Source organism: Corvus cornix, chromosome 5, assembly GCF_000738735.6.
Source record: "Corvus cornix cornix isolate S_Up_H32 chromosome 5, ASM73873v5, whole genome shotgun sequence".
NCBI lineage: Eukaryota > Metazoa > Chordata > Aves > Passeriformes > Corvidae > Corvus > Corvus cornix.
In genome coordinates, this window is record NC_046335.1 from 5,172,989 (window position 1) to 5,186,309 (window position 13,321).

The 13,321-nt window shown below is 37.7% G+C and overlaps 1 protein-coding gene across 5 annotated transcripts in view; it reads left to right on the forward strand.

The window, feature by feature from the left end:
* PPM1A (protein phosphatase, Mg2+/Mn2+ dependent 1A) overlaps positions 1-11,917 on the forward strand; it is a 35,501-nt gene extending 23,584 nt beyond the window's left edge. For 3 of the 5 annotated variants that reach the window (XM_039553423.1, XM_039553422.1, XM_039553421.1), the window contains 2 exons: positions 1,613-1,670; positions 3,933-4,019. In XM_039553423.1, coding sequence (XP_039409357.1) covers positions 1,613-1,670; positions 3,933-3,980 — 106 coding nt within the window. In that variant the 3' untranslated portion in view covers positions 3,981-4,019. Of the gene's footprint in view, positions 1-1,612; positions 1,671-3,932 lie in introns of all 5 variants that reach the window. The other 2 variants (XM_039553424.1, XM_039553425.1) reach the window with 1 other exon arrangement.
* Positions 11,918-13,321: the final 1,404 nt, after the last annotated feature.

The following is a 13,321-nucleotide window of genomic DNA, read 5'->3' on the forward strand; positions in this document are numbered from 1 at the left end:
GAAATGCAGCATACAAACTGATTTTTCTTAATCACCTTTGGCTAGCAGTATCATCACGGTTGTGAAGAAATGCTGAAGTGACTGATTTCAGTGGGATTTTGTGTCTTAGTGATGCTAGTTTGAATAGGGACTTAGAGTAATACTGATTTAATTGGATGTTAGTATAACTTAAAGTACTATTGCCAATTTGGAAGGAAAATAATGATTTCCAAGAAACTTGCCTGTATTTAGAATCAAAGAAACCTATTTCTTGAAAGATATGGGAAACTTTCCAATCCATGTATGCAATGTACTTTATGTGTAATTGCTTGATTTTATTGCTTTAAATCCATCCTCTTCTTTCATGCCCTATAATCATTCACTAGAGTCACTATGATGTTTATACGTGGTAGTTCCTGACTTTTCAGTGTTGCAGGATGATTACAAAGCTTGTCATCTGCTTTTTTTCTTCTCTTGCACTCCTTTGTGATTGCTCTGCATGCATTCATCAGCGGTTTAAAGGTTGTTCTTTGAAGTTTGTTTTGTATCACAGTCTGCTACTTTGTCATACTTGATTCTGCAGAAGGGGATCTGAAAGAAAGTTGCATTTAAAGTCCAGTCTGTAATTCCTGTTTTTTTTACTCCCCTCTTTCCTTCCTGTTCTCCCTCCGAAGTTTTTTCCTTGTATACTGGGAAAGGCAACGGCAGCTTCTTCCTTCAGCCTCACATTGGGCTGTGGTTTTTGGTTTTTTTATTATCAGTTTTCAAGTTTTTTTAACTCTCAGTTTTTTCACTCTGTGTTAGAATAATTAAATAAAAATCATGTTGGTCATTTGCATGTTGATTGCAAATTTTGTATTAATATTTTATCAATCTATTTCTTATAAATTTTCTATCAGTATTAGAAAAGTCAAGAGTCCCAGAGATGAAAGTTAATTTCAAGCTGTCTTAAATATGCTAAGCATGGGGTTTTTTAAAAGGAGGTAACTGTCAAAATGCTTGAATTAATATTTTGATTTTTTTTTTACCAGACAAAATTTATCTCAGTCTGAAGATACAGTACACAAAACTGCAATTTGCATTTTAATCTTTTTATTTTGAGAAAAATTGCAGGATAGTATTGGACATGTCATTGTAGAAGAGTACTGTTCTAGAACTAATTTTTTCATGTTTGTGCATGAAAAGTCCATTTTAAGATGTAACACTAACAAAAATGTACTTCAGAATGTAATTTTTGTGTGTCCAGAGAATAACACAGCACTGTTCCCCTATGGAAGTGCCATAATACATAAGGCACTACTGCAGTGTTTTTTGGGCACACAAATGACCAGGACATTCAGTGTTCACTGAGCTTTCTGCTGCCCTTTTTCTAAGTGAAGACCTGACTGTCAGGTTGTGCCCTTCTCTTGCTGAACTCTGAGGGATACTGAGCCTTGTTTGTCTTGGGCCTAAAGGTTTTAAAGGATATGGAATGTTTAAGAACACTTAGTGCTAACTTCTGGTAAATATGGTTCTGTAAATTTGGAATCTTCTAAGGTTTGCATTTTAAATTAAAATTAGGAATTTGACTTGGAAAAAAAAGAAGAACACAGCCTTAAAGTCTTGTGGTTTTTTTTTTCTTTTTTTGCTCTAGACGGAGTGTGATTGAAGCCGTGTATAACAGACTGAACCCCTACAGGAATGATGATGCTGTAAGTATCCTTTCTCTTACATTATCTTTCCTCCCACCCCAATTATTTTATCTGGTTTTTAAAGAAAGGTACTGCTAGTTCTTGTTAAAAACCCCTTCCCCCAAGAAAGGAATAACACTGTTGTGCTCTTTGGATTGTGTTTTGTAATTGTTTTCTGCTGCCTTCTGCTGATCATAATCTCGAAACTCCAGTAGGGTTGATTAATTTGTCCTCTGGAATTTCATTATTTCAATCCTGCTTGGGTTTTCAAGTGCTGCCAAATGGTGGAAAGAGTCATGGGGTTGTTTTCTCCTTTATAGGAGACATTTTTTCCTAAACATCAAGAGGAAAAATGTGATATCTAAAGGTTAAAGAGATGGGTTAAGAATATATTAGTTTACCAAATGGACAGTGTAAACACTTTTATTCTTAAACATAAAGCATCTTACAGCAAGTGAACAGTTTGGGTTCTGATATGTCCGTGATGAGAGAGGACAAATAAATCCACTGTCAGTATGGGGGGAAGAACAACCAAACAGTGAACATGATTCCAGTGGCAGTTTGATCACCAGAAACAGCATTCTGTCACTGAAAGTGCAGCATGTCATAGAGCAGTTAAACTGATCCTTTAACTATCAGCAGAAATTACTTACCTGCCTGGATGTGACATGGCTGAAATGCAGCCAGACATACATAAAGATTGTGCATTGGCTTTACAACTGTGCACTAGTTTATTTGGCAGCCCTCATTCTATTTTTAGCATAACAATTCCTAAATAGGGGCTGGAAGAGGATGCTTTACCTCCAAAATACATTCTGTAGTATGTTGCTGTTCTACAAATGTACAGTACACAAACTTTGCAATCATGTTGGCGACTGGAATACAGAAATTTGCATATGGAATAGTTGGCAAGCAGCTCCCGCATTTTTACTCATGCTGCTTTTACTCTTCATTCTTGAAACAACCATTTTGCTCTTTCATATAATTGCTCTCCTTTGCTACTTCTGGTCTTGAAGGAAAAGCTGGAGGTGGTACTTTTGCAAAGGGCAGTTTCAGTTTGTGGTTTTTTACTACACCTCCGTGCCAACTGTTCCTCTCTGGTTTGTTACGGATTCTGTGGGCAAGTTTGAATGAAGGGTGCAGAACTTCAGTGCTAAGAAATTATCATGTATGGCATTGCTAGAGACTTAATTAGCCTCTTTCCTCTCAAGAGAGTCACTAAGGCAGTGCTTTTGAAGAGAAATAATATTTCTACCTCCTGCAGTCTCAGTAATGATGGGGAGATGCAGCTGTGGAAGCACCAGGATGTGCTGTTGTAAAAGCCCATCCTGGCCCTTAATTGCTTAGAGAAAGGGAGCAGGTAATGCTGAAACCACTAAAGGTGGTGCACAGGAGCAGTTTGCTCTGATTCCTGTGCTGCTGATTTAGCTGTTGCTTCAGCTGCAGAGCCATGGCCTCACTTGCTTGTGGTTAACCTGTGAGCCTGCCTGATGAGGCTAGTAGAGAAAGCTGAATATAAAGCAGCCTAAGCAAAGGAAAAGGAAACAGGCCTGACATGAAGGCAAATGGATTAAAAAACCACTTGGTAAAATTAAATACAGGTTAAACCAGGAATTGGCTGAATATTTTTCAGGCTTGTGGTAGTTATACAAAATCTGCTGTTGCCTGTGGGCCTAAATGGGATGAATTTTAGGGACACTCAGATATTGGATAGGTTGTAATGCAGAGTAGTGTGGCCATACAATTAGGATTTGGAGCACAGCATGTCTCTACTTTCAATATTTGTAATATACATTTTTTTTTCCCCCTTGTGGTTTTATCACCATCCAAAATTACGACTTCCTTCAGTTCCCTAAACTACGCTTCTGTAACCTTAAATTTAAAGTGATAAAATAGCTCTGAGTTATAACAGGGTGTCAGTTGATGTCTGTATCTTCCCATGCAGCGAGGGAGGGCTGAGAACACAAAAAATTATAATGGTGATAACACATGGCATGAGCACATCCTGCTCTTTTCTCGCACCTGTGAGCTGAGTATATCCATTTTGTATTGCTTCTAACTACTCAAGGAAATAGCTAGAAAGGCTCTGGAAATGCTTTTCAGTAACATTTCTAGGATATTATTTTTCAGGATTGATAAGACTCTTGGTCGTATTTTGAAATTTCTTGGTTCTAATGTTTCATTAATTAAGAGTATGTGGGGTTTAGATACTTCTTAAAAGCTGTGTCTGAAAGGGGAGAGAAAACAGACTCCTGAAATGATTTAAGTCTTTACCCTTTTCAGTCTGGATTATCCAGAAACTGCTGCAAGGATGGGCACTCCAGACTTTAAAGGGTTCCTTCTTTTTTCTTTAAGGATTCTGCCTCAACTGATGATATGTGGTAAAACTGCTCATCTAGCTGTGGAGTTCACGTTTCATCCTGCAAATGAAAGTGCAGCCCAACCTCAGTGACCCTTCTTAACATCCATCCTCAACCTTAATTAAAGAAGGGAATATGATGTGTTGGTGAGAATGACTACAGCAGTACGACATCTAGCCCAGGAACTGATCTTTTTTGTAAAACAGACTTCTGTAAACGTGATTTCAAACCATAAATTCATGTTGTAAATCAGACTCCAGCAATTTATGTTGTATGATTTTGTTTTTGTAAAGTGCAATTGTCTTTGTACAAAATGCTCATATTTAATTATGAAACTGCTTTAAATCACTATAAAGGTTAGAAGAAATGTTTTGGCTTGTGTGATGCAACAATATATATCCCTTTTAAAATCATGTTGTGGTTTTGGATTGCAAGGAGCAGCAGCCTAGCCAGCTAGGTGCTCAAGAGGTGCACAAAACTGTTAAAGACAACTTTTTGGTTTATATGAAAGCTGAACTCGTGGGCAACCTACCAGAAATTACAGTGTGTGAATTTTGCTTGGCAATGGAAAAATAACTTAGGAGTAGTGCACATTCTTCAACAAACGTATATCATTTTCTTGGATGCACTCCTACTCTCACATTGAGTTGAAGGGATTTGTGATTTTGAGTTCAGTGGGAGTTAAATCATGCCCTATTAATAGTATCCTGTTCATACATGTACCAATCTTGGGATTAGAATGCCTTGGTTCTTCGCACCTCTTTTTTCATTAACCCTTACCTGAAACTACTAATCACTGAGCACGAAGGTAACTTTCTACATAAAGTAGGAGTCTGCAGCATTTTTACAATCCTGATTGGCTGGGTCTGCTGCTGTTCCAAGAAAAATACTCTGAATTCCATTTTATCAATAAAGCTTGATTTAACAAACAAGACATTTACCCATACATGTGTAATTCCTTTTTTCCTGCCTTTTAAAATGTCAGTGCCATTGTAAATGATATTTTACTTGTGGAAGAATATTTTTATTAATTGGTAGCCCATTTTTAAAATGGGAAGGATTTTGATTATTGCCCAAGATATAGCCATATGCTAGAGGATGATGTGGGATTAATCCGTTACCCTATTTTTTACAAGTGTGGGTTTTTTCAGGCTTTTTGGTGTTGCTTGTTTTTTTTTCCCCTTCCCTACTGAAGATGTGCATTGGTTTGAATTTGCCTACTGTTTGATAAAAATACATTTGTCAAAGCCTGACAATCTTTAACATTTTATGGTGTGTGTTTTTAATTGACCCACTTACTTAGAACGAGAGACTAGTGGTTAAACAGTACTTGTGATTTGAGGTATAGCATGTTGACAATATTTAACTGTTCGTTGTTTAAAATTCTAATTTAAAATTTTATAAGGTAATAAACTAATTTGATTTAAGCTTAGCTTTCTCCCATTGAGCATACGAAAATTAAGTTTTCAAGTCAGTCGTGTTTGCAAAACTGCTGTTTTGTGCACCTTGTATTGTCTTTTTGGTTGAGAATATTGTATTTAATATGTAGTTTACTCATTTAGTAGGCAGATTCCCCAAAAGGAAAATCAGTAAAACAAGTAGATTGTAACATTTACTGCAGTTAAACAGAATCAGAACTTGGTGTATAATTACTTTTTGATAGGAAAATGTAGTACAATGCATTTTGCTATATTTGTCTTTCCCTAACTTTGACATATACATATTTGTATATATAGCCTTAAAACTAATGCAGAGTTAGGGAACACTGAACAGTGAAAAAGTAACTTATAGTGTCTTGGAACTAAGTATAGTATATACCAGCAAACTTTTCTTTTATCCCTCTTGTCTATGTGGGGTGCTTAAACGTAACTTCATTGTATTCAGTTTGTAATCTGTTCAAGCATGAATGAAGAAAACATAAGCACTATTTGTATTTATAAATTTATAGCAATTTTTGCTTAAAGAACCAGTTCCTTACCTACCTATGAATAAATGCTTAAAATGTCTAATTTTGTTGTAGAGTGCAAAACTATAATGCTGTTAAGTTATAGCTTCACAGGCACCTAATTAACGAGCATATTTAATAATACATGGCATATTAGTGCGAAAAGCTAAACTTAATTTAGGACTAGGCAGATAAAGTTCTGTCCTTTTTTTCATAGATACTAAAGTTTAGTTTTGGAAACTGCAAAACTTTGAACTGGACTGTGGAACCTTTGAGTTTTAAACTTTAAAAATCGGAAGCAAAACTGTGGTGTGAAAAGCCATACTTCAAACCATAATCACTTAAACTGTCTCAGTGACAAAGGAGATTTTTGAAGCCTCTTCTGACGAGGTCTCCTGAAGGTTAGAAAGAAAATAATTCTGTTGCTACAGGCGATGTGAGTAGGTTTGAGGGTAGTGGCAGAAAGCCCGTTTCAGGCCTTTCTCTCTCCCGCCTACGTTCAGCGTTTTGATGAGCTCAGAGCACTGAATTGTGATGTATGCATAAACACTGCCATTTTAGATACAGATTTTGATTACAGAATAAATGAGTTAAGTATATAAAGCATCCTAGAAAAGAGGCAAGCTGTACTTTTTTCACTGCTCTGAAAAGAAAAAGGCACTTTTGCACCTTTGTGCATCTCCTTCTTGCACCAGAAACTTTTTTTTTTTAAATGCTAAAAACATTAGCACCTCAGGGGCAAGGCAGCAATTTTTATTTTGAAGTATTGTGTGCTATTTATTTCCCTCTTGGAAAAAGATTCCTGTGTGACAAAAATGAAAATTGTGTGATGTTAACAGATGTATTTTTAAATACATGTTCAAATAGGATGGTCCTGATTTGCTTGTTTTTAAAAAGAAATGACATTTGTAAAGCTACTTTGCTTTGTATGCCATGCAACTTTGTTTTCCTTCTACATTTAACAGCTTCACTGGCTACAGTTTCTGTGAGTTTTGTTATAGTCAGATTAAATGTTTCGCTGATCGTTCTGGGAGAATACCTGTAACTGCTTTATAGACAACTGTTCCAAATAATCCTCGCTAATTCAGCATTGAAATATGTTCAAGACAGAGGCTTCTAAAATGTGCTTTAAACCAGTGTTGGATGAACTCAATGCAGTGACATCAAGTAGGATCCTAGGTTTGCAAGGCTTCGTAAATCCATTGTATCTGTAGAGTCCCCGGTACTCGCGCTGGGGCAGAAACAGAGCCAGAGCCTTTCAGCTGGGCTTGCCCTCAGCTGGCCCAGGAGCAGCACTACCACAACGTTGAGGCACGGCCATCATTCAGTGAAACTTTGAGCTGGAGTCAGAATTGGAGAGAGGAATTTCATCTGCTTGTCATTAAACTGCTCTGAACTGCGGCAGCCGTAGGTTGTGTCAGCAAGGTGCCTTGGTGAATACTGAGCAGCAGATGAGTCATGGTAGTGCTTACCTTGAGAGTTCCTGCAGGTGCCAAAGCTAATCTTTTCAACATTTACTTGTAACAAACTGACTTCAATGTCCATTACATTATTTATTGCAAAGCTGGTGCTGTCACTATGTAGGTTAATGTCTGAGCCATTTTGCTCAGTTCAAGAGTTGGAAGCTTAAGGTGATTTAACAAAATTAGGGATCAGTTTTCACTTCAGTTGGTTCCCTGGTAAGAATCCCACTTTAATTTTATACACTGGGATAGGATAGACTTCCTATTGCATTCCATTTTTAGTAGTTTATGAACAAAGTATATGGTTTCATGATCAACTTATGCCAAGACAAAACCATTGCTCCAAGTTTGCCCCTACTGCCTTTTTTTGTGCCAGTGCTTGTCCTTATGTGAGTGTGCAGTTAGGAGAAAGAAAAAACCTGTCCTCTTCAACTGGGTAAATTGATAATCCAGCTGTGGGGTGCTGGTGCTAGGGAAAGATGGAGAGTGGGGAGACAGGACTGAGAGCAAAGGAATGGTTGCCCCACCCCTCCTGCTGCAGTTTGGGAAACCACACCCAGATAAATGATGGCCTGTGTAGGGAGCTTCGAAGCCTCTGCAGATCTTTCCCCACTCTGTACTTAAGACAAATATTTTGCTTTGATAAACATTCTTTTTCTTTAAACTGGAATCATCAAACTTTGGTCTCAATATCTTGTGTGTGAGTTCCATGCTGACAACCTTCCTCTGTGTTTGCATTCTCTAGAGGTTTGTAGCTCTGTCCTGTGGGAGAGGCAGCACAGCTGCCACAATTAGGTTAATGATACGGTTGTTACAGTTTACCTTAGTTCAATGTACATCAGGATTTCATCATGCCAAGATGTTCACCTTCACCTCTACCTGCACCTTCTTGAACTGCTTTTGTGCACAAATGACTTGGTGTGTTTCAATTCCTTGATATTTAAACTTGGCTGTGTCTGAAAGGGGCTAACCTTTAGGAAAGCAGTGCTCTTTTCCTCATCCTTTGGCAAATACAGTGTTTGATACAAACCTGATGTACCTTGCACAGGTTCAGAAACAGGAAAACTAGAACTACACAGCTGTACCTGATGTTCTTGTGTAGAACATGAATTGTTACTTGGTGCCAGGCTTCACCAGATGTGAAAATAGTGTCTCCTAGGTAATGAGTGTGGCTCCTTGTTACTACCTGTGTCCGAGGTGATCATACCTGAGCCTTTAAAGACCAGTTCAGGGTGCAAACTGGAGAGGTTTTTTAACCCTTTAAGTGGTGAAAAGAGGCTCCAGATAAGAATTTCCAGCATGCTGTAGCACATAAAATGAATGTGATTCCTGCTATAAGCTGTAAAAAAGGAGCAGAATTTAGAAGTACCACTCTGTGACTAAATGATTTTGACTAACCTGTCTGAAATACTGATCAGAGAATCCAGTCTTCTGTGAGCTTTTTCTGTGGAGTGCTTGCACAGTCTGCAGTTCTCTGCAGACTCAGGTGTGCACATCTGAAGCACTCTGTGGCCTTATTTTGCCTAATAACATTGCTTTGTAAATGAGGTAGCAGCCACCTGGGCCGTGGCACATGTTCACAGGAGGTCAGGAAGCTGTAGGAAAACTTGAAGCTTCTCTTTAGTATCATGGACCACTAAATGCATTCAAGTAGAAAAAAAATAGACATGTTGAAAGTTGAGTTTACATTGTCTCCCACTGACAATTTGTTTCCAGAAAAATGACAAGTATTTCTACCATTTACTTAATATGTGAAAATAATATCTGGAGCTTTAATCTCCTGATTGTGTCAGAGTTGCTGACCTGTAGTTACTTAGGCTTTGTGCGTATTCCTCATTTTCTCTGTGTTTTTGTTTGATGTTCCTTTTGAGTAGCAGTAAAACAGATCCTTTTTTTGCCCATCTCTTGTACACATTCTTCTAAAGTCTTTGCTTCCAGGCTAAGGGAACAGGAATGATAACAATGTCTTAGGAAAGTGTTTTGGGAGAGGCTTGTTTTAAATGCAACGGCCACAAAACCCCCTAACTTTTGCTCCCCAAAAGTTGGGAAAGTGGGCTTAACTTTAAAAATGCCTTTTATAGAATTAAGAAAATCTTAAAGTGTCAAAACTTGAGTAGAAGTGGGATGACAGGTCAGATTTCTAGAGTAGTTTATGCATAGAGAGATTATTAAACATAACTTCAACTGATTCCTGCCCAGATGGTTTTTAAAATATCACTAGGCACCTGCCTTCTTCTTTTTTCTTTTTATTCCCAAAATGGGAAGAATAAAACCAATGGTCCTTACTACTGTGTTAGCAGCTGTTTATCTGAAGGGTGGGTGCTGTGTCAGGCAGTACCATTTTCTTTTAGGAGCACGACATCTGCACTGCTCAGCTTGCTCAATAACATTGAGGCAAAGCTGAAATTCCTTTTTGCTTCCTTGAAGTGTTGGCTCTGAAGAGCTTGGTGGGAGTGTGGGGTTTTTACAGGTGGACAGGACTCCCCATGTGTATTGTGAGGAGGCCTCTGGAGTTGAAGGAGCTGCCATTGTTATTTATTTTGAGAAATATCTTTAAGAAAAATGAGAAAACACACTGGCAGGTCCTAAAACATTCAATACTTTTATTCTACTGATGCCTGTAGACTAAGGTCCAGAGTTTCATTTCTGCTGTGTTACTGAATTCCAGCCAGTCTGAGCAGTGCCAATACTGGGTAGCCAATTATATTTTCACTGTTGGGATTTCAGGTTGGATCACAGTATTTTTGTTCACACTACAGGGGAAAATTAGAGTCAGATAGGCTTGAGAAAATCAGGCACAAACTTAACTTTACATCCTGCTGACAGTGATGGAGCTTTTGCTCACAACATACAAATTTTGCACATGTTGCTGGAGCCTTAACTGTCCTACTTCTCTTGGAATGAAAAACAAATGTAATCTTTAGTCAGTTTAGGTTTTGAAAAAGCTTTTCAAAGCCAAAGGGAAGATGGTTGTAATGTTAAAGCAAAATGTTTGATTAATCTGAGATAATTTTTTAATTCTTAAAGTATCTAAGAATTTTTTTGCTTTTAAAACCTCAGAAGAGCAGTTTAAGAGGTTTGATCTTTGATGCAGTGCTTTTAGCTGTAAATTACTTAAATCCAAGATGACATACTCAGGATGGAAAAACAATGAGACCCTGAAAATGTAGGAATAAATGTCCTGAATTTACACAGAATTATATCCATGTCCAGCAATGGACTCCTGAAAGGTTGGAACTGGGTGGTCTTAAAGGTTCTTCCAACCCAGATCATTCTATGGACCATCCTATGAAAGGATCTTTGACAGTATTTATAGGGGAACTTTTTATTCTTGCTGAGTGATGCCAGACTGAGAAGTCTGCTGCAATTTGGAAATCTGCCTCTTAAATTGGAAACTGGGCATTGCACACCAGAGTCCCCAGTGCTGGGGTGCTGTTACCCCACATTCCACAGGTTAACACCCTGCAGCCCATGGGCATTGAGGTTGGGGTTTTCCCAGCCTGTTCTTGCTGATGACCTTGGGCACCAAGAGTTAAATTGTATTTATTAACGGGATCTAACTCTTTGGTGCCAGGAATCCAGTCTTTGGTGTAAGTGCTGAATTATGCAAATGTTCTTGGCAAATGGTGCTGGGTATTTCACTGCTTGGAAAACTCAATTACTCGTGACCAAGAGTTGATAGGAGACAAAAGCCGAGGTTCTCCCAGCCAGGGAATGCTGGATATCTGAAAAGTGGGAGGTTTGACTTCCAGGACTGGCTATTTTATAAATCTTTATAAGCAGAGATTTTGGGTTCTAGCATCTGTCTTGTTACTAAGACCACGTACAAACATGCTGAATTAGAGAGTTTACACCTGTCTTCTCACAGAATTGACTCCACACCGTACCATAAGAGTCTCGTTTGTAGTGACATGCTGTGCCTGTCTTTTTAGAAAATTCATGACCTCTTTATATCTATTTTGTGGAAAGTGTAACTTTTTTCATTGATGACCTGTATAAAATGTGTGTTACGAATGGAGAGATTTAAGCTTGAAAAGCATGTTTGCAGATTACACAGCTTCATTATGGAATTTATAAATTTAACAGAGTAATATACAAGAGCATAACTATTTTCCTTAAGTAGAATGTATAACAATATATAATAAATTATTCTCCACGTAGTTCACCCACTATTTACAGTTTTACACAATTCAAACTGTGTGTTTACAGAAAGTTCAATAAATGTATATTTTGTACTATGTACAGATTCCTGGTCCCAAAGAAAATGTGTGAAATTAACTTTCTAACTTAACTTTTAAGATTGTACTTTTTTTTTTCCTTTTTCTTTTTTTTTCTTCTTTTTGTTTTTTTTTTTTTTTTTTTTTTTTTTGTTTGGAATCAGTTGAACAAACTGCGTTACGCCTGTCGATGGTGGAGGCTTGCATTGGAGTAAACGGGAATTGGAAATATTTCTAATCTACAAAAGTGATTCCACTAAATAAAACAGGCAATTACATCGTGTGTGTGTATTTGAGTGCGATTCTACACAAACCATCCTCACATCTCTTTTATTGTCCCTGATTTTACAAACTTTCCAGGCCCCCTTCCATTTTCTGGCTCAAAGGAGTTAGATTAAAATGAAATACTGATGGCTTATCGTGATTACTTTTAGTTACAATTATAAAACTCCCCCCTTTTTGCTGTTTTTCCCTTTCATGTTGAAATTCCAAGATAAAGCTGCATGTGCTTGGCTCCAGCCCCAGCATTCTCCAGAGGCTGCCTGGTCTGGGGCTTTCAAGAGAACTAGGGATGGATTAGGATGCCCAACTTCTGGAATACCACATCACACAGGAGCAAAATACATTTGTATCTTTTGCCCTGATTCAGATGCAGTACTGTAAAATAAAAGCTAGGCCTTTGTAATGTAATATCTAAGAATTAAGGGATGCTAATGGCTAAAATAAATATGGTTTTAGCCTTTATGATTTGAAGCAAAAACAAGCCTGTATGTAACCAGCTCGCATTTGTCATCCGTGGAAATCTTTCTAGACAGAGCTGGAAGGATTCTGACATGGACTAAATAAATTAAACCTGGGGAGGGGGCAGGAGGGGATTCTGCTGTCACCTGAGACCTGGAGCAAATTTGTCTTTTAAAAGAACTTAAAAGATTCAGCTCCATCCCTTTAAGGATTAGAACTCAGAACCACTGAATTGTCTAGCAAAATAAAAGAATATTTTCTGTGGATTTAAAAAATGGAATTGCTATTATAAGATTGACTATTAGCCTTGGTTCACATTAATGGAGCAGACATGGGAGACAAAGTGTATCCCTTTGTCCTCCAGCTCAGACTGTTTTATCCCATCCTACTGGAAATATGCATTTCAGTGTATTTTTCCTCAAAGCAAAAGAATAATATACCTCTGAATATCACTGTTGGCTTATTTAAATGGGTTTTTTTTAATCCTGACATGTAATAATGAATTTGAATGCCATCAGAGCTGTTTAGATAGAAATATTAAGCCAGCTGCAGATGTTGGTTGTGGCTGAATTTCATGAGGCTGCATTTATGTGAGCTAATTTAAGAGAGGCAGAACCCTGAAGCCTGGTTAAATCAATTAACTCATTTCAGTTTTAGTTTTTGGCAGTTTTTAAGAATATAGGAGATTATTCTAGTAAGTTCTGAAGGAGCAGAGGTAAATTTGGCAAAAAATAGAAGATTTTACTTTTACTGAAAGTTTGACTCGATCTCAGAGGTCTTTTCCAACCTTCATGATTCTGTGATAGAAATAACTAAGACAATTATCCCTGCAAGTACACATACACAGGAGAGGCTCTGGGACTTGGGTGAATGTGGTGCTTGGCTCTCATTTGTGAGCTTGCAGGGCTGGAAGTTCACCAATATAATGAGAATTCCTATATTGATT